General features: G+C 64.4%; 2 protein-coding genes across 2 annotated transcripts in view; both read right to left on the reverse strand.

Moving 5' to 3' along the window:
- Window positions 1-2,047: 2,047 nt before the first annotated feature.
- On the reverse strand, window positions 2,048-3,863 carry CRYBA2 (crystallin beta A2). Its single transcript, XM_090041368.1, has 4 exons — window positions 3,706-3,863; window positions 3,333-3,474; window positions 2,776-2,918; window positions 2,048-2,278 (listed from the first exon to the last, which is right to left on the reverse strand). The coding sequence occupies exons 1-4, from the start codon at window positions 3,861-3,863 to the stop codon at window positions 2,131-2,133; spliced, it is 591 nt and encodes a 196-aa protein (XP_089897494.1). The 3' UTR covers window positions 2,048-2,130.
- An 8,839-nt stretch (window positions 3,864-12,702) lies between these two features.
- CFAP65 (cilia and flagella associated protein 65) overlaps window positions 12,703-27,705 on the reverse strand; it is a 45,840-nt gene continuing 30,837 nt past the window's right edge. The window contains exons 22-32 of the mRNA XM_090046176.1: window positions 26,285-26,476; window positions 23,024-23,182; window positions 21,636-21,779; window positions 20,985-21,101; window positions 17,000-17,137; window positions 16,740-16,805; window positions 14,690-14,904; window positions 14,271-14,420; window positions 13,740-14,033; window positions 13,332-13,469; window positions 12,703-13,031 (exon numbers count right to left, since the gene is read on the reverse strand). Of these exons, the coding sequence (XP_089902302.1) occupies window positions 12,926-13,031; window positions 13,332-13,469; window positions 13,740-14,033; window positions 14,271-14,420; window positions 14,690-14,904; window positions 16,740-16,805; window positions 17,000-17,137; window positions 20,985-21,101; window positions 21,636-21,779; window positions 23,024-23,182; window positions 26,285-26,476 (1,719 nt within the window). The 3' untranslated portion in view covers window positions 12,703-12,925. The remainder of the gene's footprint in view (window positions 13,032-13,331; window positions 13,470-13,739; window positions 14,034-14,270; window positions 14,421-14,689; window positions 14,905-16,739; window positions 16,806-16,999; window positions 17,138-20,984; window positions 21,102-21,635; window positions 21,780-23,023; window positions 23,183-26,284; window positions 26,477-27,705) is intronic.

Consider the following 27,705-nt stretch of genomic DNA (forward strand, 5'->3'; position numbering starts at 1 on the left):
TCACCAGCTTCCGAGCAGGAGGGGAGACCTCAAGCCCCTCTGGGTCGCGTCGGGGTGGGGGGCAGCATGCGGGTCGGGGGCATGATGCCAGGGCCCAGCTGGAGCAGACAAGGCCCCTGCCCCGGACCCGGGAGGGGACCAGGGTGGGGGCGCCTCTGTGCGGGGGGATGGGGACGAGGGGAGGGGTCCTGCGCAGTGACAGGGCAGGACTGATCCGGGGTTACCTGGCAAAGGGGCATCAGGGAAGAGGGGGCACCTGCCATAGCAGGAGGCCCATACAGCGCCGTACAGCCCGGGCCTCTGCCCGCTCCGGCGGGGCTAGGATGGGGAGACCAGGTGTGGGCTCAGCCCTGACAGCACTTTGGGGTGGCACCTCCAAGCGCAGTGGGCTGGGGGGGGACAGCGGGGGCATGCAGTGCTCTCCTGCTCCTGGCTCCTGGCAGGAAACCCCTGATGCAAGGAAAGAAAAGTTGTAAAGAAACCCCCTTCCTCCCCCCCCCAGCCCCGCAGAGACCCCCCAGCCTGGCTGCAGGAGGGGGCCAGGCCGGCTCTTCCCACCGACTGCTGGAGCCCCCCACCCGCTGCCCTACTCACGGTGGGCCCGGCGGGCAAGGCTGACGTGTCTGTGGCAGGCGCTGGGCAGGTGCAGGGAGTGCAGGAATGTTTGTGCAAGGGGAGAGGCCGCCAGCACTTCCGTGTGCAGGGGGGGCTGGAGCAGGGGGGCAGGGCAGGGGGAGGGGGCAGCAGCCCCACTGCAGCAGCCCCGCCGGTGCTCGGAGCTTTGCACACACGTGTGTAGGCCCTGGGGGTGTGCACATGCATGAGGGACACGTGTGCAAAGGCAGGGGTGTGTGTGCCCAAATGTGTCCATGCTTGGGGGTGTGTGCATTCAAATGTGCACACCTGGGGAGCTGGGGAAGGGGTTGTGTGTGCACACGTGGCTCCCCCGCACCACGCAATGTTGGAGCTCAGGCGTGCAAGCCGCTTTTGCCTAGCCCGGAGGCTTCTGGGGTGATTCTGGCCCCGCAACACCCACCCCACGCGTGGGGCTTGTGCAGGCGAGACGTGTGGCACCTGGGAGCTGCCTCCCCCGCCCTCCCCTGTGCCTGGAGGCGGGGCCGGATCCCTGCACGGATGTGACACGTGGCTCAGCGCACCCCAGTCCCTGGAGCCTTGTCCCCCCCCCCCGCCTGGATCGGGCCCCCAGGCACCGGCTCAGCCCGGCCCCTCTGTGCCTCTGCGCAGGTCTCTGCCCCATGTGCGCGGAGCTGCACACACCCTCTTTGTAAATGAGCAGGGGTCTCTTTCCTTGGCTCTTGGGGGTAAATCATGCAAGGATCCAGCCCCCAGGCCTACATGAGGGGGGTAAGGGTGGGTGTGCACATGTGTGAATGAGTGTATGTGGACTCATGCGTCTGTGAACCCATGTGTGTGCAGGCCCTGAGGGCGCTGCATGTGCATGCAGGTGTGTGGGCACGTGGACGTGAACATGATGGATGTGGGCATGCGTGTGAGGGCACGTGTACCTATGCATACATGCACGTGTGCGTCGACATGTATGAAAGTGCATGCATGTGTGCGGGCATGTATACACGTGTATGTGCGTGTGGGCATGCATGTGCGTGGACACATTCATGCATGTGCAGGTAGGGATGTGTGTTAGTGCATATATGCATGTGCATGCGTGGGTGTGGACGTGCATGTTTGTGCCTGTGCTCCTGGATCCGGGGCAGCCCCCCCCACCACAGAGCTGCCAGGGTCACGATCCCTTCCCCCCCCCCCACTGCTCCCCTGCACTCAGGCCTGGCCCCCATGCCCCGGCTCCAGCCCCTGCATCTCCCCAGGGCCCCTGCGAGCTGGGGGCAGCACTGGCAGGGTCGGGGGGGCCCAGGGCTGGGGGGTCATGGGCCCCTGGGGTGTTGCAGTTGAGGTGGCAGCTAAGACCCCTAGATGCAGATGAGGGACATGCCCCCAGCCCCACCCTGGGACTGCCCCTAGCCCGGAGAGAGACAGCGCGGGCACGGGGGTGTTTGATGAATGCCTTTATTCGCTACCAGGTACAGCGGGTCACTCTCATGGCAGGCATGGGGGCGTCGGATGGGGCGTGGGGGGGTCCGGCCTGGCGGTGGCTCAGTGCTGGACGCGGCGGATGGACTGGATCTGGTTGGTGTGAGCCTGGCTGCTGTACTCAATGTACTTCTTGAACTCGCCGTTCTGCTTGTCGCGCTCCAGGATGTACTGGTAGCCCCGGTAGCCGGGGTACTGGTAGGCCACCCACCTGAGGGCACAGACAGCCCAGAGCTGCAGGGTCACATCCAGCCCGAGCAGGATCAGACCCGCCCAGACAAACCCCGTGCGCGACCTCGGAGCCGCACGACACTGTCGCCCTGACACAGCCCGGGCATCACCTCCGCCCCCAGGATATGGGGGGCTGCAGACCCCAACGCCCTGAGCTGCTGGGGGGTGGTGGGTGCTGGAGGGAGCCCAGGCCCAAGCCGTGCCCTCACCGCAGAGGGAGGGGAAATCCCCCCGGCTGGGCCAGGCCGAGCAGGGGGAAAATCCCTGCCTGCCCCCCAAGGCAGCGGGAGCCAGGGCAAGAGCCAACCGGTGCTGGAGGGTCAGGGGGGTCCGGGGCTGGTGTCTGCCCTGCGGCCCCCAGCCCCCTTGCTGCAGTGGGGCCAAATGACCCTTGGGGTCAGGTGGGTGAGTCTGCCCCGTCCCTGCCATCGGTGCCGGGGGCGGCAGTGCCCAAGGGGCCGCACCGGGGACACTCACGCTCCGGAGTTGACCTTGATGGACGCCACCTCCTTGGTGCCCCAGCCCATGGCCTGCAGCGAGGGGTAGTCGTCGCTCAGCTCGAACTTGCGGCCCTGGAAGTTCTCGCCCTCGTAGAGGGTCACTTTGCTGTCGTTGTGGTTCTGCAAGGGGGGCAGGGGTCAGGGGTCAGCCCCTGCCATGCCCCCTTTCTCTGTCCAGGCTCCCACACAGGCAGGTCGCTGGACCTCCGGCACGGGCTCTATGGGGGGGGACGCAGGCTGGGATGGCAGGCTGCCGGGCCCCGAGGGGTTAACGCCTGGGCCTTGCTGCCCCCCTCCCCGCGGCCCTGCCAGCCAGGCTCGATGGTATCTGGGCCCCTTTATTAAACTGCCTCATATCTGCCTGGCAGTTATTAAAACCCGGGGGCGGGGGCCGCGCCGAGCGGGGAGGCCGTGATGCAGCCGGCGATAGCAGCGCACGTCTCCTATCCCCCCGAGCTCTCCCCCCTCCGCTGTGCGTCCACCCAGGCTGCATCCCGACGCCCCCATCCTCGTCCCCCCGGGCCGCCGACTCACCGCACACTTGATGGGCCGGAAGGAGAGGAGATGCTCGGTGCGGTACCCGCTGCTCCCGCTCCAGGCCTCCCAGCGTGGGTAGTCGCCCTTCTCCAGGATGAACTGCTGCCCCTGGAACTCGGGGTACTCGAAGCCCACCCAGCTGCAAGGCACGGCGGGGGGGTCAGCAACATAAACCCTGCTGGCGGGTGCGGACGGGTGCTGCGCCAGGGCTCCGGCCTGGGGTGCTGCCGTCACGGGGCCGCCCCGACGGCCGCCCCGTCCCCGCGGCCAAGAGGGGAGCTGTTTGGGGCCCAGAGCAGGGCCCCGGGGGCGAGCTGGGGGAGGAACCCAGGCGTCCCGGGCTCCAGGGCTGCTCCCCAGGGGCACTTACGGGCCGTTCTCCACCTTGATGGAGCGGATCTTGCGGAAGCCGCGCTCCAGGATGCCGGGGCACTCCACGAGGAACTCGCAGCGCTTGCCCTGGAAGTTTTCCTCCTCCCACACCGTGATCTTGAACTGCCCCAGCGTGTCCATGGCCTGGGTCGTCATGGCAATGCCTTTGCTGCACACACGCAACCCCCGCATTAGCCCCCAAACTGCCCCCCCCATGCTGGACCCGGAGCCCCTCTTGGTGTCGGGCTCCAGCAAGTGCCCCTGTGGGCAGGGGCTGGGGGTCAGGAGAGAGGGGCACCAGCAGGGCTGGAGGGGCAGGGGGCTGCGGGTTGGGACCGAGAAGCACTGGCCACATGGGGGGGCAGCATCCCCCCACCTCTGCACTGAGCCCCTGCACCGCTGCCCCCCACTCAGCCCCATGCCCTCGGCTCCCTGCTGCACCCCCTTGGCCCCAGGCCCGGGGTCCCCGGTCAGAGCCCCTGCCCCCGGTCTCCAGCCCGGCCTGGCGCCGCGGGAGCCGCCCCTGCCCCCTCCACAGTGGGGCGTAGCTTCCCGTGCCCCCGAGCTGGGATCTGTGCCCCCAGGGCAGTGGGAGGCTGCAGCCCCCTCCCCGGGGCAGAGGTCCCAGGGGTGGGGGGACTGGTACTTACTGGTGTCAGCACACAGCGGCGAGGGCAGCGGTGCCAGACCGCGGCACCGGAGCCTTTTATAAGGCGCCGGCCCCTGCCAGCGGTGCACAAACGGCCGTGCTGTGTCAGCAGGGCGGGGGGCCGGGGCGATGCCAGCCCCCGTGCGGGCGCACAATGGAAAGTGCTGGGCTGTCGCCCCGGGGCTCAGGGCACAAAGGGAAAGGCCCTGACAAGCCGCTTTCCTTTGGGGCCGGGATTAGAGACGCAGCATTTCCCAGGACACGGCCAGGCCTGGTGCCAGCCGGGGGGGGCCGTGCCGGGGGTGCCCCCAGGGAAGCCGGAGCTGGGCTGGGTCAGGCACACGGCCTGGTACGGGGGGGCTGTGATGGGGGGTCTGCCCCCAAGAGACAGTGCCCAGCAGGGCAGGATGGGGCTGCGCCAATGCTCCCCCCGCAGGGTCTTGGCTAGAGACTCTTGCCCCCGCTCACGCTGCCTTGGGGGGGCAGGGATTTGCCCCCTGCTCATCCTGGCCTGGTCGGGGGGCTTTCCCCTCCCTCTGCAGCAGGGCACGGCCTGGGCCTGGGCTCTCTCCAGCGCCCGCCACCCCCGGCAGCAGCAGGGCTGGGGGCTCTCAGTGTCCCGTGCCTCGGGGGGGTGTCAGGGGTCGGGACGGGGCCGGGCCTGCTAAGGGAGCCAGGACTGGCCCAGAGGGGTCCCCGGGGGTCCCCACTGCTGCTGCAGCCCAGGAGGGGCTGCCCAGATGCCTGGGCTCCATCCCTGCTACGGGGCTGGGGCTGGGGCTGACCGGGGCGGGGGTGCTGGGGTCAAGACTCCTGGGCCGCCCGCCGTGCCCTGGACCCGCTGGGCGAGACTTTGACCGTCTGCCCCCTGGTCCATGCCTCAGTTTCCCTGCCTGCAGCCGGCAGGGCTGGCCGGCCTAGCCTGGCCGCCGCCTCCATCCCCCAGCAGAGGGCGCCCGAGGGCCGGGACTGGGCTCCACGCCGGGTCGGCGCCGGGGGGCTGGGGGCGGGGCGGGGCGGGGCGGGGGGCACCGGGGCGCAGTACAGCCCCACGGACTGGTGCCCACGGCCCGTGTCTGTCCCGTGCAGCCCGTCTGCCTGCCAGCCACGGCCCCTCTGCCTGCCCGCCTGTCTCCGTACCCCCGACTGCCTGTCCCTCCATCCCTGCCTCTCTCCGTACCCCCCGTCCTCATCCCTCTGTCTGTCTGTCCCAATAGCTACCTAGACCTCCACCCATCCACCCTCCCCCGTCTGTCTGTGAGCAGCTGCCCCCCCGCCCCATGGGCGCTGAGCCCTGTCCCATGCCCGGAGACCGGCAGGTCCCTGCTCCCCCGGCTCCGGGCTGGGGGGCCATGGGGGGCTCAGGCTGGGATGGGGGTCCCTGACCTGAGGCCCCTCCACCCCCCGGGGGCAGGAGCAGGGGTCTGGGGGGTGTCCAAGCCACTGCACGAGGACACACGGGGCAGGTGGGGGGCACAGCTGTCCCCCCTCCAGCCGCTGGCCCCATGTCCCTCCCCACTGTCTGTCCGCAGCTCACAGCGGTGCGGGGGGGCCAGCTCGTGGCCGCCAGCGCCAGGCCTGCTGCGCAGCTAATGCAATCAGCCCCCCCCCGGCCCCGCAGCGCAGCCGGCTCCAGCCCCAGCAACACAGACCCGGTGCCGCCAACCCAGAGCCCGACCCTGCGCCCCCCCGGGCCCCTGCACCCCGGCGGCTGCCCAGCCCCTCCCCTGGCCCAGGCAGGAGGGGGCCCGGGGGTGGGGGGTGCCCTGCAGGGGCCTCGCGGTGCCACGTTTGGCACCCATGGAGTTGGCCTGGGTCTGGGGGGGCCACTGGAGCCTCACAGCCCCCTGCGCCGAGCTGCACCAACGCAGCGGGAGGGGGGTTCTGGGCTCAGTGGACCAGACCATTGCAGTGAGACGGGGGTTCTGGACCAGACCAGCGTGGCGGGAGGGGGCTTCTGGGCCGGACCAATGCAGTGGGAGGGGGGTTCTGGACCAGACCAGCGTGGCGGGAGGGGGGTTCTGGGCTCAGTGGACCAGACCATTGCAGTGAGACGGGGGTTCTGGGCCAGACCAGTGTGGAGGGAGGAGGGTTCTGGGCCGGACCAGTGCGGTGGGCGGGGGGTTCTGGACTGGACCAATGTGGCGGGTGGGGTTCTGGACTGGACCAGTATGGCGGGAGGGGGGGTTCTGGGCCGGACCAGTGCGGCGGGCGGGAGGTTCTGGACTGGACCAATGTGGCGGGAGGGGGGTTCTGGACTGGACCAATGCGGCAGGAGGGGGTTCCGGTCACGTGCCAGGTCCAGTGGGCTGAGGCCGCGGGCCGCGGCCTGGGCCTGCGTGAGCCCGGTGCCCCCGCACATGGCCCGGGGCGGCCCCCCCGCGTCCCCGCGCGGCAGATGGAGCTGGCGCGGGGCTGTTTGTCCTGCTGTGCGTTGCCTGGCGCTGTGTTTGCTCGAGGCCTCGTTTCCTGCCGCGCGCGCAGGTGGCGGCTGTTTGCCGGCCTGGCTGATTAGATCCGGGGTCCGCGGCCCCCCAGCTCCAGCCCCCCCCCCGGTCATTTCCCTGGCAAATCACCCCGGGGGGGCAGAATGCAAATCTGCCCCCCACCCCTGCCCAGGCTGCTTTGACTATGGGACTGGGTGGAGGGGCGTGGCCTGGTGCACTCACGTGTGCAGACTTGTCTGTTGTGCATCTACCTCTGTGAGCGCGGGCTGCTCCATGCAGGCCCAGAACAACCCCCCCACCCCGTACATGCATGATCCCCCCCGCCAGGAGCCTGGACCCCCTCCGCCCCCCCGGTCCCTGGGTGCAGCCAGGCCTGGCGTCAGCGCAGCTCCTGCAGTTCCCATGGGGACTAATCCCCCTTGAAGGTCACGGCCGCCAGCTGCTGCCCCCCCACCCTGGGGATTATTGCCTAGGTGTGAGCACCGCTTGGCGCAGGCATGGGGGGGCCCTGAGAACAGGCGCCCCCCCCACTGCAGCCCCCAGCCCCATGGGTGTGGCAGGGGGGCTCCTTGCCTTCTTGACATGGCTGGGGAAACTGAGGCATGGGGTAGGTGGAAGCTGGGGGGACATGGCAGACCCCCCCAGCCCCTCTCCACCCACCCCGGCCTCATGCCAGGAACACGGCTGTTTCTGTGGCACCCGGTGTGTGCTGGGCGTGTCACCAGGATGTGGCCCTGAGCAAACACGCCAGGCGGCAGGTGCAGCCGGGGGTGGGGGGCAGAAGCCATGGGGCACAGATGCCCCCCACCTCTTTTGGGGGCTGTAGGGACCTGACCCCCCCCCAAAGGGGCTGTGCATGGAGTGGAAGGGGTTAATGGGGCCAGAGCTGGGGGATGTCTTGCCCCAACGGCCTGCAGCACATCTGGGCTGCGATGTGCTGCAGGTGGAGCAGGAGGGGCAGGACCTCCCCCCGCAGTGCAGAGCGCCCCCAGCTGGCAGCCTTCAGGATGGGGGCGCACAGGCTGGGGGGGGACCAGCAGGGCCAGACATGGGGAGACCGAGTGGGGGGGCAGGGGCTGCGGGTTGGGAGTGAGGGGCACCGGCAGGGCTGGGGGAGCGGGGGCTGCGGGTCGAGAGTGAGGACCCCCCAGTGGGGTGGGGGGGCAGGGGGCTCTGGGTTGGGAGTGAGGGGCTCTGGCGGGGTGTGGGCTGCCCCCCCAAGTCTGCAGGGGAAGGAGCCCTGGCAGGTGCAGCCGCCCCCCCTTCGCGGGGCGGGGGGAGCGGGGTGGGAAGAACAGAACATCCTGGTCCAGCCTCGGGGCCTGCAGCGACAGCTGGGCCTGGCGCTGGGCCTGGCGCTGGCTACGCCCCCCGCCCCCGCACTCCCCTCAGCCCCGCCCCGCGGGTGCAGCTGGCTCCAGCGCCCACCCCCCATGCCCCATGGCTCCCTGCTGCACCCCAATGCCCAGGGCTGGCCCCCCACAACCCCAGCCCTGGGGGCTCATTCTGCCCCCGCAGCCAGTGCCTCCCCAGAGCTGGCTGCACCACAGCTGTGGGCACCAGGCCCCTGCAGAGGGGGCAGGGCATGGGGGGCAGGCATGGTGGGGTGGGCACAATGCCCCAGTTCCCATTGTTCCCGTGCCCAGGCCGCGGTTGTGCGGTCGAGCGTGGCAGGAGCCTGGGCACGGCCGTGGGCGCGAGGGGGGAGAGTCCTGGTTGGCACCAACGGCTCCTGCCAGAGCTGAGCCTGGGGCCTGCGGGCATGGTGCCACAGCCGGTGGGGAGGGAGCCAGGGCTGGGCACAGCCCCAGAGGCCGCAGCACACATGCGTATGCACGTACTGCAGCAGACATGCACATGCACATGCTGCGGCTCACAGGCACACGCACAGAGGGCACAGCAGCACATGCATTACACCCATGAGCATGCATTGTATGCACACGTGTACATACACCGCAACACATGCACCTCACATGCATGCCCACATGGCAGTGCACACGCCATAAGATGCACAGATGGCAACATGTGCATATCACACATATGCACACAAGGACGCACACGTGCACACACACATAGCAACATGCACACACGGGCACGTGCAGAGCATGAAGGCTTCAGGGGCAGCATTGCACACACACACACAAAGTCACAGGAAGCCGCTTGTACACGTAGCAGGACACAGTCACACATAGAATCACAATTACATCCAAGTACATGGAGTCAGAGAAACCCCATCCGTCACACTAGCGCCCTAGCTAGCATACACGTGTACATGCAGGCATGCATACATAGTACATACATGCACACTCACAGGCATGCATGTGCACATACACAGATATGCACACACACTTGTGCACGAGTGTGTATGTGCAGCATGCATACACGCACAGGCATGCGCATGCACTCATGCACAGGCGTGCGCGCACACAGGCATGCATGCACACACACATGCAGACATGCACACACACATGCAGACATGCACACACACATGCATGCACCCACACATTGTGCACACAGGCCTGTACACAGAGCACACACATGCACTCACACTCGCACACCCCACCTCCAACCCCTCCAGTGACAGCTGGACCAGGGCAGCCACAGGCTGCTCATGCAAATGCCCCAGCTGCTGCGCCCCCCTGTCATGCAAATCCTGCCCAGAGGCCCAACTCCCAACATCCTTGGCTGGGGGGGGCAACCCCAGTCCCTCTTGTGGGGCAAGGTGAGGGGGGAGATGCCTCCTGGTGCCTTGATTGCTGGGCTGGTGCTCTACATCAGGCCCTGCCACTGCCCCCCTGAATGGCTTTGGGTGTGTCACCCAGCCCGTATCCTACCCACCCCCCACCCTGGGGAGCCCGGCTGTACGCAGATGGAGGTGCAGGCCTGGGGCCATCAGCGCTGTTTATTGGGATCTGGGTTACAGCCGGAGCTGGGGGAGCCTGGACCCCGACCCCAGTGTTGTGCTTGTGCTTGTGTTTGCTTCACTTGGCTGTGGAGGCAGCTGGATTCCTGGCAAAGGCGAGATGTGGGTGGGGGGCCCAGGTCAGCTGAGCCACGGTCCCCGGCCTGGTCAGTGCCTCCTCAGGCCTTGCTGGGGGTGGCTGCAGCTGCCCAGGAGAGGTGCTGGGGGAGCTCAGCTTCACCAAGACAAGACAGATGAGTTGAGACCCCCCCCCCAACACAGCTGCCACCCCTGAGCAGCCCCTGGCAGGGATTGGGGCCTGCGCCCTGGGCTGTGGCTCAGAGCCGGGCTGGGCTGGGAAAGCTGCAGCTGGCTCGTCTGCCCTCCCCCCTGCCCCATGCAAAGCTCGGAGGAGCTGGGGGGACCCCGGGGCTGCAGGTCCAGCTGGGCCAACGGGACGGGGAGCGAGGCCCGTCTCTGCGGCAGGACAAAGGGGCCCAGCTGACATGGGGGCAGGGAGCCGGCTCCCTGCCACCCCCCCCCCCCACATGATGGACCCCTCGGGGCTGTTCCATGTCCAGGGCTGTGGGAGCAGCAAGTGCAGCCAACGAGGGGTTACCCCCCCCAAAAGCCCTGCCCCCCCATCCCAGCTGGTGCCCGGTCCCCCACACCCCACCCTGCCCAGCTTCGGAGCGGGCACATGGAGAAGGGGCTGTGGACTTCCCCATCCCCTGCACACAGTGCGGTGTGTCACACGCCTGTTGCACATGTGCCTGCTGCCTGCCACATCTGGGATGTTTCTACCCGGTAGGGGTCACGCATAAACTGGGTACGGGGGCTGCAGAAAGGGGCTAGATGACACCAGGGTCCCCGAGTGCTGGCGCGTCACACGCCTGTTGCACGTGTCCACTGCCTGGGGCGTTTCTACCCTGCAAGGGTCACACTGGGGCTGCAGGCAGGGACCTGGCCAAGCAGGGGTCCACAGGTGCCGGCGTGAGCTGGGCACGCGGCACACGCGTGTGGTGGGGTGCAGACAGGCTGGGCCTGCCTAACGCGAGCCGAACGAACAAAACATTCACGTCAGGTCTTGCACGTCGGGCTCGACGCCAGGCAGGCGCAGAGGGCGGCCGGGCTGGGGGCTCCGCGGACCCCCGCCGCCTGCCTCCGGGCTGGAGCAGGTGTCGCCTCCGGTTCCTCCTGGGTCCTGGGAAAAGCAAAGGGAGCAGGGCGAGGTGAGCTGGGCCAGGGCAGGAGGGGAGGGAAGAAGGGGAGGGGGCTTCCAGGCGTCTGCTCTGTCCCCGGGCACCCAGGGGTGCAGGCACTGGCAGGGAAAATGCCCCCTGGATGTAGAGGGTCCCAAGCACAGTGGGGTGCAGCCAGCAGGTGCTCTCAGGGGGACCCAGAGGAATCAGGGACCAGGGGCTCCCTGCGCGGGGGGCAGCTCCAGGGATCTCCCTGTCCCGGGGGACCTGGAGGATCCGGGGCCCAAGCCCCGGGGCTGGGTGCCCAGGCCGCGCAGCCGGCAGGGCCACGTCAGCAGGTGCCAGGTAAGTCACTCACCTTCCCCGGCAGCTCCTGAGCAGGGAGTGAGCGCAGCGGCTGCGCGGGGGGCTTTTATAGGCCCGGTATAAATAGCGTCAGCTGGCAGGGGCAGGGGCAGGGGCTGGGGCCTGGGCTGGGCTGGGCCGGGCCGGGCGCGGGTGCCGGAGCCCAGGGGCTGGGCTGTGGGCGCAGCGCTTCTGCCTGCACCTGTCACCGGGCTCTGTGTTTGCTCAGAGCAAATATTGACCCAGGGCAGCGGCGGGTCTCCATGCGAACCGCTGCCTGCGCGGATGGGCTGATAGGAGCCAGGAGCCCCCGGAGGGGGGGTGCTCGCCAACCTGCTGGAACAACACCAGCTGTCGCTGCTACCCACCTGGGGAGGAGCGGGGGGGCGGCCACCCCCCCGCTCGGCCGGGGAAGGGGGTGCTGAGAGGGCGCTGGGGTCCGGAGGGGCTGGGGGCTTCATGGATGGGAGTGGGGGGTCACCCAGGTGCAGCTGGCGGGGCTGCCCCATGATGTGCCTCCCCCCAGTCTGGCACCCTCGAGGGGAAGGCCTGAGGCAGGGCCTGCGGGCAGCGTGGCCCAGGGATGGGAGCAGCTGTTGCTTCCTGGGTCCTGGGGAGGAAGGGGGCTGGGGGGGCACTGACACCTGCTCCCCCCCAAAGACCTGCCTGGGGACCCCCCCAGGACACACACGGAGCAGGCCCCAGGGCCAAGGGCAGGTGCAAGGGGCGCCCGGCCCTCCCCCGTGACGCCTGTCTGGCTTGGGCTGGGGGGGGGTCAGAGCCTGCTGAGCTCAACACCAGCCTGGATTAGATAGAAGTGGCTGCAACTGTCCGCATGTGACGTGGCTGCCGGGGGCCTGGGCGCAGAGTGGGGGGGTCCGACTGGAACTGTCATGGGGGGCTGGGGGGCACAGAGCGAGCAGGGCGGGGGGTCTGGGGCAGTGTCGGGGCTGGGAGGAAACCTGCGGGGCCAGCGCTGGGCTGGGCTGAGCCAGCCGGGGAGAAGGGGGGGCCTGGCTGGAGTGGCAGCCCTGCCCTCCGCGGGGCACGACCCTGGGCAGGCCAGGGGCAGGCGGGCCCACGTAAAGGGCAGAGCCCCTGTGCCAGTGGCCCTGGGCACCGGGCCCGTGGCGCTCCGTGCCGGGGCTGGCAGCTGTGCAGGGCCTGGTCGGACTCTGCGGCGCTCGGCTCTGAGACCGGTGCCCGGCGCGGCCAGACCTGTGCGTGGACGGCACCGCCGGGCTCTGGGCCACGCCGAGGGCACCACCTGCTGGCAGCCGCTCGCCCTGCAGCGTTCGGGGCCTGGGCCGTGCCGCCAGCAGGGTGGATGGACGTGCCAAGGCCCCGCGCTGGCCCTGCTAGGAGCGGCCCTGGGAGGGAGGGGTGTTTCTCAGCCACGGGAGCAGCCCACCCATACCGGCGCCGGAGGCCCAGGCATCCAACACCAAGCCACATTTCCAAACAGAGGCATGTTAAAAAGCCACATCCCCCAGGTACAAACGCGGGTGAGACCGGACTGCCCCCCCTTCCTGGAGCCCAGTGGTCTGGCAGCCTCCGGGGTCCCGGTGGACATGGTCAGGCAGTGGCCAAATCCCCGGGGGGAGAGCGCCGGATGCCTGAGGTGTGGGCAGCTGCTGAGATCCATGCGGCGGCTGCCAGAGCTGGCTAGAGGGTCAGGGTGATGCGTGGTGGTCCTCAGGGTCCTTGCTCTGGCTGGGGTCATCAGGGGCTGCCCCCACGGTTGTCAGCTGCTGGGATGGAGCGGAGGGGCTGGTGCCCCTGAAAAAGGAGAGGAGAAGGTGCCTGCTGCAGGGGGGTGGCCACTGCCACCTGGCGGGGTCCCGATCCCCTCACTCCAGGAGGTGGGTGAGGGACTTGGACAAGTGCAGACTCTCCTGAGAGACCCCTCATCCACAGACACCCAATCTGGACCCAGTGCCAGCAGCCACAGTGCTGGATCTCACTGCCATGGTGCCCATGGGAGGGCTCCCTGCCCCGTGCCTCCCCCTGCCGCGGCCCGGGTGCTCCCACGTGCTGGCACCAGGGCGAGGCGGGGGGCAGGGGCAGGCAGGTGCTCACTTGTGTGGGGTGGTGGGTGGCAGGGCGATGACGCGGGGCCGGGCCGTCAGCACCACCTCGCCGCGGCTGGCCTCGTGCAGGATGTTCTGCAGCGTGTTCTCCAGCACCAGCTCCGCCAGGATCCCGAAGGCCGGCAGCCTGGGCGGGCATGGAAGGCAGGGCAGGGTTACTTGGGGGATGGGGGGCATCTGACCCACCACTGCAGCTGCCACCTGCCCCCATGGGGGTTGGGCACAGGTGCTCCTGCCTCTGGCGGGCACCAGCTGTGTTGGGAGAGCTGCCTGCGTTCCCCAAGCTGGGCTGGCTGAGCTGGGCACAGGGGGAAGGGTGAAGTGCAAGACTCCCATCCAGAGAGGTCCCCACGCCAACCTGTGCCCCCCACCCCGGCACTCCTCAGCCCCCACTCACCTGGCAATTGCCTCCTTCTGCTCCTGGAGCTGCTCCCTGTGCAGGATCTCGCCCAGGCTCTCCTGCAGGTACTGGGGCACCTCAGGGCCTCCCTGCTCCTCTACTTCACCTGCTCCTGGCTCTACCGTGGTGCCCGACCCTGGAGACGGAGGTGCGGCGGAGGCACTGCCCAGGCTCGGGGGCCCGGCAGCCAGCGGGGCTGACTCCTTGCACCAGAGCTGGCAGAAATAGGGCGTGGGCTCGGCCAGGCCCCGGCTGACGGCCTCGTGAAACTGGGTGTCCTCCAACAGGCCCCTGGCAGGGGGGCAGCAGCCAGAGTCAGAGGCCTGCCAATGTCATGGGTGCTGCGGCCAGCTTGGCTCAGTCCCCTGCTACCCCGCACCCCACAGCTCCCAGGCAGGTCCTGCCCAGGTCCCGAGGCACCACGGCGCTGCCTCCACCATTGCTCAGACCACTGGGCTCCCATCCAGGCAGCACTAGGATAGGGCCCATGGAGGGGGCAGGCTTGCAGAGCAGCGCGGGGAGCTGTACCTGATCACCATGGCCAGCAGGTCCATCAGTACCTGCCGCTCCTGCTCTGAGGAGCCGGCCAAGGCCAGCAGGACACACTCTGTCCGGGTGGCTCCTTGACCCCTTCTCCTGGCTGCGGGCTCAGCCTCCTCCGCCTGCTCCTTGAGTGGCCTGGAGAGGTGACAAGGCAGGTGGGTCACGGGGATTCGGGGGGCTGGTACATGGAGGAAGGAGGCAGGGTACAGCCCCCTCTGCTGCACTGTTGGGACGGCAGATGCCCCGGGCCCCAATCCCCTGGCACAAAAGTCCCGGGCACATTCTCTGCAGCAGAAGGGGATGAAACTTGGTCCCACTCAGGCTTGGCCTGGCCCGTGGGTGGGGGGCAGCATCCTCTCTCCCTGCCTGCCCTGGAGCTTTGTGGTGGTCCCAGGCATCCTCACCGGCAGAGGAAGTGCTTGGGGAAGTCGGTGCTGAAGCTGGCAAGGAAGTCATCGATGGCGTGGAAGCGGGCCGTCATGCCCAGGTGCAGCAACAAAGGCTGGGGGGGCTCTGGCCTGGCCCACCACCCGTCCGCTCCCTGGCTCCTCCGGTGTCCACGCTGGCTGCGGCTGGCTGGTGGGTGCGGGGCACGGAGGGTCTCGATGGGAGGCAGAGTCTGCGGAGGGGAAAGTAACACCATGAGTCACTGCTGGCACCACGTGGTCCCACCACCTCTGCCCACAGGAACCCCCTTGAACCTGCCCTCGGGGCAGCAGGCTCTTTCCTGCTAGGCCAAGACACTGCACAGACAGGCGAAGGCCACAGTCTGTGTGGGGCTGGGGGGTCAAATCTCTTCCTAAGCCCAATGTGGCCCTGGGCTGACCCTGGGCTGGAGGGAAGACTCCCCCCAGCCAGGATCGTTTAGGGGGAGGTCCCAGCAGGAGCCGTGGGAGTGCCCAGCCCCATCTCCACGTGTAGGCCCTACACTGAGGATGAAGAGGGAGACTCCTTTTCTCTCCTGCTGCTGGGAGCAGATGCCCACAGAGAGAGCAGGGGGTGCTCACAAAGGTGTCCGGAGGGAGGCAGGGCTTGAGGTCTGTGTCCAGGGCTGGAAGCTGCAGCCAAGTGGGTTTAGGTTGGATCTGGGGAGACACTTCACTGCCCAAGCAGGGTGGCCATGGGGAGATGCCAGGGCTGGGGACGCTTCAGCACAGGAGGGTGCAAGGTGAGGCTGGACGGGCGCCGGGCGAGAGGGTCGAGGTGCAGTGATGCCTGTGCTGTGCTGGGGGTGTCCCAGGATGCTGAGCTGTGCTGGTTGCCCCCCCACCACATTGCTGTGCCATGTATAAGGTGGTTTAAGTCCCCACAGAGGCATTGGGTGCTGGCCGCAGCCCAAGCTGGGGCTGCGCCTGGGCTATGCCAGTGCTCCTGCTGGGACTCAGCCCCACAGGGCCCTTGTTACAGGCTCTTGCGCCCCACTCATGCTACCCTGGGGGGGCAGGCAGGGATTTGCCCCCTGCTCAGCCTGGCTCGGCCTGGGGGGTTCCCCCTCCCCCTGCAGCGGGGCACGGCCTGGGCCTGGGCTCTCTCCAGTGCCTACCCCCCCCGGCAGCAGCAGGACATTGGTGGCTGCAGCCCCCCTGTATCCTGGGGGCAGGGGCGGGGGTGATGCCCAGGGATGACTGTGTTGTGCAGCTCTGAGGTCACACATGGGGTTTGTCTGGGTGTGTTTGGGTTGGGCTGCCCCTGCCTCGGGCTGGACGTGACCCTGCAGCTCCCTGCTGGCCCACGGCTCCAGGACTCTGGCCACCTCCATGGAGGAGCCCAACTTGCATAGACAGGGAAGAGGATGGATCACCAGCCAGCCAACACTAGGCTCTGCTTTCCCCCCACCTCCATGCCAGTGCCAGCTTGGCCTCATTCACAGCTCCCCACCCCTCCAGTCATGGGTGTGGGTCAGGGCAGTGCCTGGCAAGGCGGGAGGCAGCTGTGCAGTGCAAGGGATGCTGTGCCTCTGGGTGTCATTGGAGCACTGTGTTGAGCCAGCAACCAGACATCCAGAGCCAGCTGCAACCCCAGAGCCCATCACCCGGGGCTGTGACTGTCCTCCTTCTTGGGGGTGAGAGCTTGCCCCAGGGAGGGCAACACCAGTGGGGCCCTTCGGTCTTACTCTGAGGCAAGCCCACAAAGTGGCTGAGGGCCTGGGCTTGTCCTGGCTCTGCTCCCTGCCTGGCCAGGGCCTCAGTGGTGCCTTCCCTGGGGAGAACTCCCACTAGTCCGTCTCCCTGAGGTGAAACCCAAAGGGAGTCAAGGCCAGAAAGAGGTGCCCTCATTGCTCCATCTCCCCTCTCTGCCCCTCTGGACTGCTTATTTCAAGATCCCAGATGTGAAGCTAGGGAAATCCCTTGCCCAGCGGGGTTTGACCTGCCCCAGCTGGGCATGTGCATGTGGTGCCCGTTTCCCCCCTCTGTCCAGGCTCTCCCCGTCCCGCCCCAGGCAGCCCAGGCTTACCTTGAACTTGTAGCTCCCAGCTGGAGGCTCGTGGGGCCTTCCCAGCCCAGAGGAGCTCGCTGACTTCTAAAAAGAGGGAGGAGACTGCAGTGAGTGGAGCAGAGGGAGAAGCATGGGAGCGCAGGTCTCGCTTGCCTCAGCTGGGCTGGCAGCAGCTGCTGCAGGTGCCCGGTGACTCTTGGACAGGTTTCAGGGGGCCTGCCAGCTCTGAGCGGCTGCCCGGCCCCTGCCAGAGCTGGGTCCCACAGATGCGTCCTTACTGGTGCCAGTGGCTCCGGCCCACCCTGGGCCTCCAGGTCCCTCTCGGCGATGGTGAACTCCACGGCTTGCCGTGCCCTCTCCGCTTCCCATGCCTGCAGCGCCGCTTTGTACGTGGCCAGTGCCTGCTGTGAGAAAACCTGTGGGAACAATGCAGGGGGCTGAGGAGCAAGGAAGGGCTGAGGTACCCATGCCATACGGCGTGAGATGTGGCACAGCATCTGGGCGGCATCCTCTGGCCCTGTCTTGAGCTAGCGGGCACCAGATGATAACAAGGGGGCGAGAAGGAGGGTATCACAAACTCCCTGCTGCCATGGGGCAGTCTGGGACTAGTACCCTCTGGCATCCTGGCCCAGAAACTGACCTAGCTCAGCAGAGCCCACGTTCCTATGACCCCAGCTGACTTCCTGCCCCTTGGGCAGGGGGCTGGACTCGATGATCTCCCGAGGTCCCTTCCAGCCCTGATGTCTATGAAATCTATGAAATCCCACGAGGACTGCAGATGTGGGTGTCACCACTCAGGGTCAGACCCCACTACAGCTGAGGCCAGGCAGGGATTTACCCCCTGCTCAGCCTGGCTTGGCCAGCGGGGATTTCCCCTCCCTCTGCAGCAGGGGCACAGCCTGGGCCTGGGCTCTCTCCTGCGCCCACCACCCCCCTGGCAGCAGCAAGGCATTGGTGGCTGCAGCCCCCCTGCTTTCCTGGGATGGGGGGGGGTTGGGGGTGATGTCAAGGTCTGTGTTGGGGCAATGGTGTCGTGCGGCTCCAAGGTCACACATAGGGTTTGTCTGAGGCAGGCTTTAAACTAGGCTCGTCAGCGGAAGGGGAAGACGAGGGCAGAGGAAGCCTTGGACCACTAAACCAAGCAGCCCCCACAAGTACAGTCCAGCCTAGACCGACGAGTGGACATATACCCAGGTAAGCGACAGGGGCCAGGGCAATGCTGAGATTAGGGGGCCAGTGCACACATCCACAGGAGGCCTCAAATGCCTCTACACAAACGCTCGTAGTATGGGAAACAAGCAGGAGGGACTCACCCTCCTGCTGGCTGACACCAGCCCGGACATAGTGGGGATTACAGAAACGTGGTGGGACTCAACGCATTTCTGGGCGGTGAATATCAAGAGCTATGGGCTGTACCGGAGGGACAGGACAGGGAGGAAAGGCGGGGGGACGGCGCTCTACATTAAGGAGGAAAACCCATCCTCACCAGGTAGCACAGAGTCAGAGGAGGGGACATGGAAGTGCTCTGGGTCTGAATACAAGGCAGTCGTGGGGAAAGAGACTTAACGGTGGGGTCTACTACAGACCCCCCAACCATGGGGAAGAGCTAGACCGGGAATTCTTAAGTCAGCTCCCGGAGGTCGTTAGGTCCAAGGACATGGTCATCGTGGGTGACCTGAACTTTCCAGACATCTGCTGGGAGGAGCAGTCAGCCAGGTCGGACCGCTCACATAGGTCCCTAGCCCAACTGCAGGACCTCCATCTAACCCAGGAGGTGCACAGCCCCACTGCGGGAGACGCCTTGTTGGACCTGGTGCTGGCCACGGGAGACGACCTGGTGCGGGGGCTGTGGGTGCTCGACCACCTGGGCGACAGCGATCATCGCCTGCTGGGAGTCGCCATCCAGTGCAAGGTGGCAAAGGCCAGCAGCGAGGCGGCAGCCCTAGATTTCAGGAGGGCCGACTTCAACGAGCTAAGGAGGATAGTCGGGGAGGCACTGAGGGGAGGGGAGCTGGGTGTCCAAGGAGAGTGGTCACTCCTTAAGGAGACGATCCTCCAAGCCCAAAGGAAGGTAATCCCAACACGGATCAAGGGGGCAGGAGGGCACAAAAGCCCCCAGGGCTCACCAAAAGCATCCGGGAATGTCTCCTAGCTAAAAGTGGGGCGCACCCCCGATGGTGGGCAGGGGCCATCACCAGGGAGGACTACACTGCAGTGGCTCGGGGATGCAGGGGGGGTCAGGAAGGCCAAGGCGGAGATGGGACTGGGACCAGCGACCCGGATCAAGCATAACAAGAAGTTCTGTTTTAAATACAGAGGGGGCAAAAAGAAGGTACCGGGTAACGTGGGGCCCCTGCAAGACACGCTGGGAAATGTAGTTGTCACACCAGATGACAAAGCCAACATATTTAATGATTTCTATGCCTCCATTTTCCTGAGCAGGGACCGGATCAGCCCCCCCACTGGGCCTCCCTTACACCCCAGGGGAGGCGCACCCAGGCCCAGGCTCAGGGCAGATCTAGTCAGGGAGCGTCTGGCGGGACTGGACGTATTCAAATCAGCCGGTCCGGACGATCTCCACCCCCGAGTGCTGAGGGAATTGGCTGCGGTCATTGTGGGACCCCTGGCACGGCTGTACGAGCACTCGTGGTGCTCTGGTGTGGGGCCAGAGGACTGGAAGAGGCCAATGTGGTTTCTATATTCAAAAAGGGGAGAAAGGAGGACCCAAGGAACTATAGGACAGTTAGTCTTACCTCCATCCTGGGCAAGCTTTTTAAGAGAATTATTCTGGGGCATGTCCACGAGGGGCCGGGGGGAGGTTATGCTTAGGGGCAACCAACACGGGTTCATTAGGGGCAGGTCCTATCAGACCAACCTGGTGGCCTCCTACGACGGTCACCAAATCCTCAGATGCAGGGGTAGCAGTGGACATCGTCTTCCTGGACTTTCGGGAGGCCTTCGACACTGTCTCTCACCCCGTTCTCATTAAGAAACTGGGGGGCTGTGGTGTCGACCCTCACACAGTCAATTGGGTCTCCAACTGGCAGGAGGGCTGCACCCAGAGAGCAGTGGTGGACGGGTCATGTTCGACCCGGAGGGACGTGGGCAGTGGGGTCCCCCAGGGCTCGGTCCTCGGGCCCGCACCGTTCAACATCTTCATCAGCGATTTGGACGAAGGGGTAAGAAGCACCCTGTTCAAATTTGCTGATGACACTAAGATGTGGGGGGATGTGGGCACACTAGAAGGGAGGAATAGGCTGCAATCAGACCTAGACAGGTTACAGGGGTGGGCGGACGAGAATAGGATGGGATTCAACACTGACAAGTGCAAGGTGCTGCGCCTGGGGAGGAAGAACCGGCACCGTACCTACAGGTTAGGGAACTCCCTTCTCGTCAGGGCAGAGGCAGAAAAGGATCTGGGGGTCATCATTGACTCCAGGATGAACATGGGCCGGCAGTGTGGGGAGGCAGTGAGGAAGGCCAACCCCACCTTGCCGTGCATCCACAGATGCATCTCGAGCAGGTCCAGGGAGGTGATCCTCCCCCTCTATGCGGCACTGGTCAGGCCGCAGCTGGAGTACTGCGTCCAGGTCTGGGCGCTGGACTTCAGGAGGGATGTGGACAGCATGGAGAGGGTCCAGAGGAGGCCACGCGCATGGTGAGGGAGCAGCAGGGCAGGCCCTACGAGGAGAGGCGACAGGACCTGAACCTGTTCAGCCTCCACAAGAGAAGGCTGAGGGGGATCTTGTGGCCTGTTACAAACTAGTCAGGGGGGATCAGCAGGCACTGGGGGGGGTCACTGTTCCCCCGAGCACCGCCAGGAGTGACCAGGAATAACGGTCACAAGCTGGCAGCGGGTAGATTCAGACTAGACATCAGGATGTGCGACTTCACGGTCAGGGCGGCTAGGGTCTGGGACTGACTTCCAAGCAAAGTGGTGCTGGCTCCCACCCTGGGGGGCTTTAAGACAAGGCTAGACAAGACCCCAGTACTCTTTCCTGCCATGGCAGGGGGTCGGACTTGATGATCTGCTCAGGTCCCTTCCGACCCGACCAACTATGAAACTATGAAACTATGAGCTGGTTTGGACAGGACTGATCCTGCCTCAGCCTGGATGTGACCCCACAGCTCCCTGCCCGCCCCCACTTTTTGGGGATTTTTCCTTCCTCTTCCCTCCCCTCCATCCCTCTCTCCCTTCTCTGGCTTTCCCAGCCCTTTCTCCCTCTCAACCTCGAGCCAGCCCTGGCCTCTCCCGCACCTCACCTCACACACCAGGTCCACGGTATAGAAAGTGGCGGTGCCCAATGCCTGCAGTGTGAGGATGCAGGGGACGCTGTCCCCGGGCTGCACGCTCCCTCTCTCTGGTGAGATCTTCAGCAGCTGCAAGCAGAGAGGAATCAGACCCTGCCTGGTATCCAGGGCACCTCTGCTGGTTCGGGGTACTCCCATGAGCTGTCAAGCATGTGCCCTCCTGTAAGGACTAACAGGGTTCCCCATGTGCAGGGTGACAGGGGCCAGGCTTGCCCATTGCCACACCACTCCAGCTCCAGGCTGATGTGACTCTAGGGAATTCAAACCTTTAGGCTTTCCCCATCTGGCTTCCTCCAAGAGCTGGTGTCTGCCCCATGCCCCCACCCTTCTCCTCAGGTTTCTAATTGCTTCTCTTGTCTGCTTGTGCCAACACAGCCCTGCTCAGACTGCTGGCTCTCCCTGCGTCCAGGCACAGCTAGGCTTGGACAGGGCTGATCCTGCCTCAGGCAGGGGTCAGACTAGATGTGACCTCCGGACATCCCTTCCAGGTCAGCTCCTCTATGATTTCAGCTGATGGGGGCAGTCAAAGTCCAGGGCCATGCCTGGCTGGAAGAGAACAACAGAGTTGGGTCAAGTGGCCTCAGGAGAGGGAGGAAGACTCACTGCACTGTCGTGACCTGTGCCGATGTGCCAGGTGAAGCTGAGGGGCTGGTCCTCGGAGGGGTTGTTGAGGAAGAAGAGCCGGCTGGTCTTGCTGTAGACCGGGATGTTCCCAAGGCAAATCCTGGACTGGGACAAGAAGGCTGCCTGGGGGGAAGACACCAGGCGTGAGCTGCTGCCTTGCTCTGGCCACACACATTCCCACTGGTGATGGGCACCACAGCTGGCAACATCTGCTTGCCCCATTCAGTTGAGGCCATTTGAGGCTGGATGCCCATCCTGGCCTCCGCAGGGGTGGGTACCAGCTATGGCAGCTGTTTCCCTCCTGCTTTACGCAGGCTGGAAGTGATGCCCCTTTTCAGGCTGGGCTGTGGCCTCAAGGAGCGACTGGGGAGGCCAAGATCCCTCCGGGGCAGGTAGAGCTGACAACAGCCCATCCTGCCCCACTCCTGTGAGAGCTGGAAAGGCCCAGACTCAAACGGGCCGAGCCTTGGGGAGTCTTTGCTGGTGCTAGGAGCTCCCTGGCTTGAGGGAGAACTTAGAGCAAGGGCGCCAAATTCAGCTGGTGGTTAACACTCAGCGGGAAGGAGCTACACAAGCCCCGTCAAGAACACTAGAGGCCTTGGAGGGAATAAGCAGACTTTGATGAGCAGATGGTTTCCCTTGCCTGGTTCATCCTGCTCCAGGCACCAGCGCCCATTTGCTGTGCTGGGATGGCTTAGTCATTTCTGAGTGCACTGAACCCTCTGGCAGTGGCAGCAAACTGCCAGCCCTCGCCCCCCAGGCAGGGATGGGGGCTCTCTGTGTCTCTGAGCAATGGGCCTCGTTGCTGTGCATGGGGCTGGGGGTAGTGTGAGGAATGGGTCACACAGAGCTGCATCGGGGGGGCGGGAAGTGTTGGATGTGGCCAGGCTGGAGGTGACTCCAGAGGGCCTGGCCAGCCTGGTCAAGACCAAGTTCAGCAGGCAACTCTTGGAAGAACCAAGCAGCTGGCAGGGGATTCCTGCTCCTGCCTGCATTGAATCATAGGTAAGTTGGGCTGGAAGGGACCTTGAGGTTACCTAGTCCTCTGGATGCCTGTGTGCAGATGGTGCGGGGCCTGCTGTGCTGCCCCAGGTACGGATACTCCAACTGTGACTAGAAGGGAAGTGCAGCTTCCCTCTAATCAAACAATGGCTGGGGAAAGAAGTGGCTAAGGGAGATGCTGGCATGAATCTTAGCTACGAGGGGTCCAGGCAGGAATCTAGCCAACTTCAGGGAGGCAAAAGGCCCCGGCCCCAAGTGAGCCTGCTACAAAGGGGCTGAGTACCAATCCCCTCCATAGGGCCAGGCCCACCGTCTCCCACCCATGCTGGGGCCCTGGAGCTGGTCCTGCTACCCCTGGCACTCACCTGCCCAGGCAGGGTGATTTTGGAGGAGCCTGGGGTCACCGAGGAAGATGACACAGTGTCAAACCGGGCAGTGTCACCCATGATATGCGGGTCATAGCCGATGCCCTGGAAGGTGACCAGTGCTGACTCCCCACCAGCCACGTGGATGGAGACATCGACCTGCACAGGAAAGACAAGGAGGGTAGATCCAGGGCATGACCCAAGGGGCTTGGTGACAAGGGCTCAGGGCTGGAGCTACCTCTGCTGGAACGAGCCGTCTGGTCTGCTGGGCTCTGAGAGTCTCAAGGTGTCAAGTGCACACAGACCCCAGCTGAGACACATGCACCATGGGTGTCATGCTGCTCAGGCCCAAGGGCCCTGGCACTGACTCTCCCTCCCTCTCTCCTCCTGTCCTGGTCATGGGCATGTGCACGGGCGTGACAGGAGGGAAGGCCAGGGGTTTGGATTCAAGGTGCCATTCTGATGGTCACAGAAGGATGTGACCTGGCTTGGCACTGACCTAGAGACCTGCCCCAAAGGGTGAGGGATGACCCATGGCTCTGGGTTCACCCAGGCCCTGGCTCTGGGCCCTTTGCCAACCATGCCAGGAAGCAGATCTGTTGAATCCATTGCTGCTGTAGCTATGTGATGCAGGCACACCTCTGTGGGCAGCCAGGAGAGTCCTGTCTGCCAACACCAGGGATGTCTGTATTCTCTTCTGGATGTAGCTGCTCTAGGACATGTTGCCCAACTGTTAATATCCCAATAAACCAGGGTCTAGTCTGGAGGAACTTGCTTGGGATTCTCTAGTACAATAAAAGCCTCCAAGAGTCATCCTGGGTATAACACCAAGGTATCCTGGGGATGTGGGCTGGTGGGGACTGAGGGCTGCAGCACAGCGTGCTGGGAAGGAGCAGCAGCAATTCTAGTGGGTGACCCCAGGGGAGACGCAACGAAGAAGTTTCATAGTTGGTCGGGTCAGGGATCATCAAGTCCGACCCCTGCCATGGCAGGAAAGAGTATGGGGGTCAAATGATACCAGAAAGGTGACTGTCAAGCCTCCTCTTAAAGCCCCCCAAGGTAGGAGCCAGCACCACTTCTCTTGGAAGTTGGTCCCAGCTCCTAGCTGCCCTGACTGTGAAGTCGCGCTTCCTGATGTCTAGTCTGAATCTCCCCTCTGCCAGCTTGTGACCGTTATTCCTGGTCACTCCTGGCAGTGCTCGGGGGAACAGGGACTCCCCCAATGCCTGCTGGTTCCCTCTGACTAGTTTTTAACAGGCCACTAGGTCCCCCCTCGGCCTTCTCTTGTGGAGGCTGAACAGGTTCAGGTCCCGTCGCCTCTCCTCGTAGGGCCTGCCCTGCTGCCCCTGACCATGCAAGTGGCTTCCTCTGGACCCTCTCCATGCTGTCCACATCCCTCCTGAAGTGTGGCGCCCAGAGCTGGGCGCAGTCCTCCAGCTGCGGCCTGACCAGTGCCGCATAGAGGGGGAGGATCGCCTCCCTGGACCTGCTCGAGATGCATCTGTGGATGCACAACAAGGTGCGGTTGGCCTTCCTGACCACGTCCCCACACTGCCGGCCCATGTTCATCTTGGAGTCAGTGATGCCTCCAAGATCCTCTTCTGCCTCTGCGCGGACAAGAAGGGAGTTCCCCAGGCTGTAGGTATGGTGCTGGTTTTTCCTCCCCAGGTGCAGCACCTTGCACTTGTCAGTGTTGGATCCCATCCTATTCTCGTCCGCCCACCCTTGTAACCTGTCTAGGTCCGATTGCAGCCTATTCCTTCCTCCCTTCTTGCGTGCCCACATGCCCCCACATCTTAGTGTCATCAGCAAATTTGAGCAGGGTGCTTTTTACCCCCTCGTTTAAGTTGCTGATGAAGATGTTGAAGAGTGCGGGGCTGAGGACCGAGACCTGGGGGACCCCACTGCCCATATCCCTCCAGGTTGAACATGGCCTGTCCACCACTGCTCTCTGGGTGCGGCCCTCCAGCCAGTTGGAGACCCAATTGACTGTGTGGGTGTCTACACCACAGCCCCCAGTTTCTTAATGAGAACGGGGTGAGAGACAGTGTCGAAGGCCTCCCGAAAGTCTAGAAAGACCACGTCCTCTGCTACCCCTGCATCTAACGATTTTGTGATCTGGTTGTAGAAGGCCACCAGGTTGGTCTGACAGGACCTGCCTCTAATAAACCTGTGTTGGTTGCCCCTAAGCATCACCTCCCCGGATTTCAAATACATTTGGAATCGAAAAGCAAGGATGAATGGACGCAGGTGAGGTCTGTGCTGCGCAGGGCTCTGCGGGGAAGGTGCGGACCAAGAAGCAGAGAGGAAGAAACACAGAAGCATAACAGCAACTGCCACAAAGGAGCTGTCAGAACCTGGAGGGGACAGAGGACTAGCACATGGGATGTGGGGTTAGGGGGCAGAAAGTCAGCTTATGTCTCTATGGCTAGCTGAGGGGATTGGAGCTCCCTTTTAAATGGGAGGCTCGTTATTTCCCAAGTTGGATGTGTTAATAAATTAAATAAAAAGAAGAGATGAGAGAGCAGGATGGAAGAGAATGGAGCTGGGCATGGGAGGCAGCTCATGGGGTCTCGAGTGGGAGGAAAATGTAGAGAAGCCAAGACCTGGGGCAGGGCCCTTCCTCCAGGGGTGGAGGGGAGCTTGCAGTGTAGAAGGGTGGAAGCTCCCATTCACCTGCTCCCATTGCAGCCTACACCAGCTTGCTTTGGGCTCTCACTTCAGACCCCTGCCTGTGGGACGAATCCTCCCCCGGGAATTTAGGGTGGGGGAAACAGCTTTTATTGGACCACATTAGACAAGTTCTTGAATGCAAGAACTTGTTCCTCCATGGGTCTTATCCTTTTTGCACACCAGGGAGGGGAGAACCCAATGAAAGATGGCTGGCTAACGTGGTCTGACTCAGCCTGGCTGAGGGTTACAAAGACCTGGCCGAGGAAATGGAAGCATCTACAGTGTCTGGTAGTGGGCAGAGATGAGGGCCCTTGCACAGCAAATCAAAAAGTGTCCCAGTGGGCTGGCTGATGGCTTTTGGGAAGGAACTGCTTGGGCAGCCAGCTGGCCAGGCTCTCCTTTCTCCAGCACCGGTTGCAACTAACCTGTTATCTGAGAAGACTAGTTGAGTTGGGGAAACGAGTCCTGACTGCCTGGTGAGTCAGTCCCGTGGTAACTAGGGAGGCTGGTGGGGTCCTGCTCAGTTATGCTGGCAGTGCCAAGGGCGCCCCATGGCCCATCACTCAGCTGTGTGCTGGGGAACCCTACCGAGTACGTCCTGGCCTCCAGCGGGGAGAAGACCCACTCAACATGTCCCACCGTGCCGGGGCCGATCTGCCCCTTGGGATTCAGGCAGACGAACACGGGATGCTGGAAGTTCTCCTCGCAGATCCTTTGCATAGGCTCAAGTGGGATCTCGTAGCACACGGGTATGGAGCCCCCGTTGTAGAGCTCATAAACCTGAAGGTGACATGCAAAGGGTACCTGTCACTGTCTTGGGGGGAGGCTGGTTCAGCCCCGTGGGATCCAATGGAGAAAAAGGTGAGGTGGGGGAGAGAGATGGCCATGCTGGTATTATGGTGGCCAAGGTCATAGTGGGTGACAGCATGGTACACAGTGTGTTGTCACCTGGCCATTGAACTTCCCCAGTGGGGCTCATAAACCCCAGGCTGGTCTACACTAGGCCACTAAGGCAAGTTCATCTAAAAGGACTAAAGGGGCAACTCTAGAAAGCACCAAGCAGCCATGTTCTGAGCCCAAGGAGTCTGAGTGCAGTGCAGCTTAACCCACCTCCAGAATCACAGTCCTAGAGCTGTGGGGCTGGCAGGGACCTCCAGAGCTCACATCCAGTCCCAGCCCTGCCTGAGGCAGCATCAGCACTGACCAAACCAGGCTAGAAAAACCATCATCTAAATTCTGCATGAGAGTCCCCTCAACCCTGGCACAGCAGACATCACACCCAACCCTGCCTCAGGGAAGGCGGGGGAATGGAGTTGCCAAGGTCCTGCTTCTATGAAATGTTATCAATATATGCCCCAGAGACCCCAGGCAGAGGCCATGCCCCTGCCACAGACGAAGGCAAAACCCCCTCATCCCTGGAACAATCTCACTGGGGTGGGAGAAAATTCCTTCCTGATCTCATATATGGGGTCAGTCTGACCGTAAGTGGAGGGACAAGCCAGGACCCCCCAGCTTTGGTCCCAACAAGGAGGATTGGCGCAGCTCAGCCTGGGGTGCAGCCAACACCCAAGGCTAAACAAGAGATTTGTCTGGGGTGGTTTGCACAGCGATGATCCTGCCTCAGGCAGGGAGGGGACTAGATGTGACCTCTGGAGGTCCCCACCAGCCCCACGGCTCTAGGATTCTATGATTTCTGTCCAACCCCCTCCAGACAAACCCCATGTGCGACCTTGGAGCGGCACAACACAGTCTCCCTGACACAGCCCCCGGCATCACCTCCACGTCGGCCCCCGGGAAAGCAGGGGGGCCATGGCTACCAATGTCCTGCTGCCGCTGGGGGTTGGCAGGCACTGGAGAGAGCCCAGGCCCAGGCTGTGCCCCCAATGCAGAGGGAGGGGAAACCCCAAGGCCAGGCCAGGCTGAACAGGGGGCAAATCACTGCCTGCCCCCTGCCAGACAGCGTGAATGGCGGGGCAAGAGCCTGTAGCCAGGGCAGGATCCTGTGGGGC

This window comes from Crocodylus siamensis, chromosome 4, assembly GCF_052110815.1.
Source record: "Crocodylus siamensis isolate JL-2025a chromosome 4, ASM5211081v1, whole genome shotgun sequence".
NCBI classification, from domain to species: Eukaryota; Metazoa; Chordata; order Crocodylia; family Crocodylidae; genus Crocodylus; species Crocodylus siamensis.

What these genes read in the sequence shown, in the direction of transcription:
- CRYBA2 (XM_090041368.1), bottom strand. Translation starts at nt 3,863, where the DNA reads ATGACGACCCAGGCCATGGACACGCTGGGGCAGTTCAAGATCACGGTG. An exon ending in ATCAAGGTGGAGAACGGCCC is followed by an intron (nt 3,475 to 3,705) that starts GTAAGTGCCCCT and finishes CGTGCCTTGCAG; the next exon opens with CTGGGTGGGCTTCGAGTACC. An exon ending in TCCGGCCCATCAAGTGTGCG is followed by an intron (nt 2,919 to 3,332) that starts GTGAGTCGGCGG and finishes CCCCCCTTGCAG; the next exon opens with AACCACAACGACAGCAAAGT.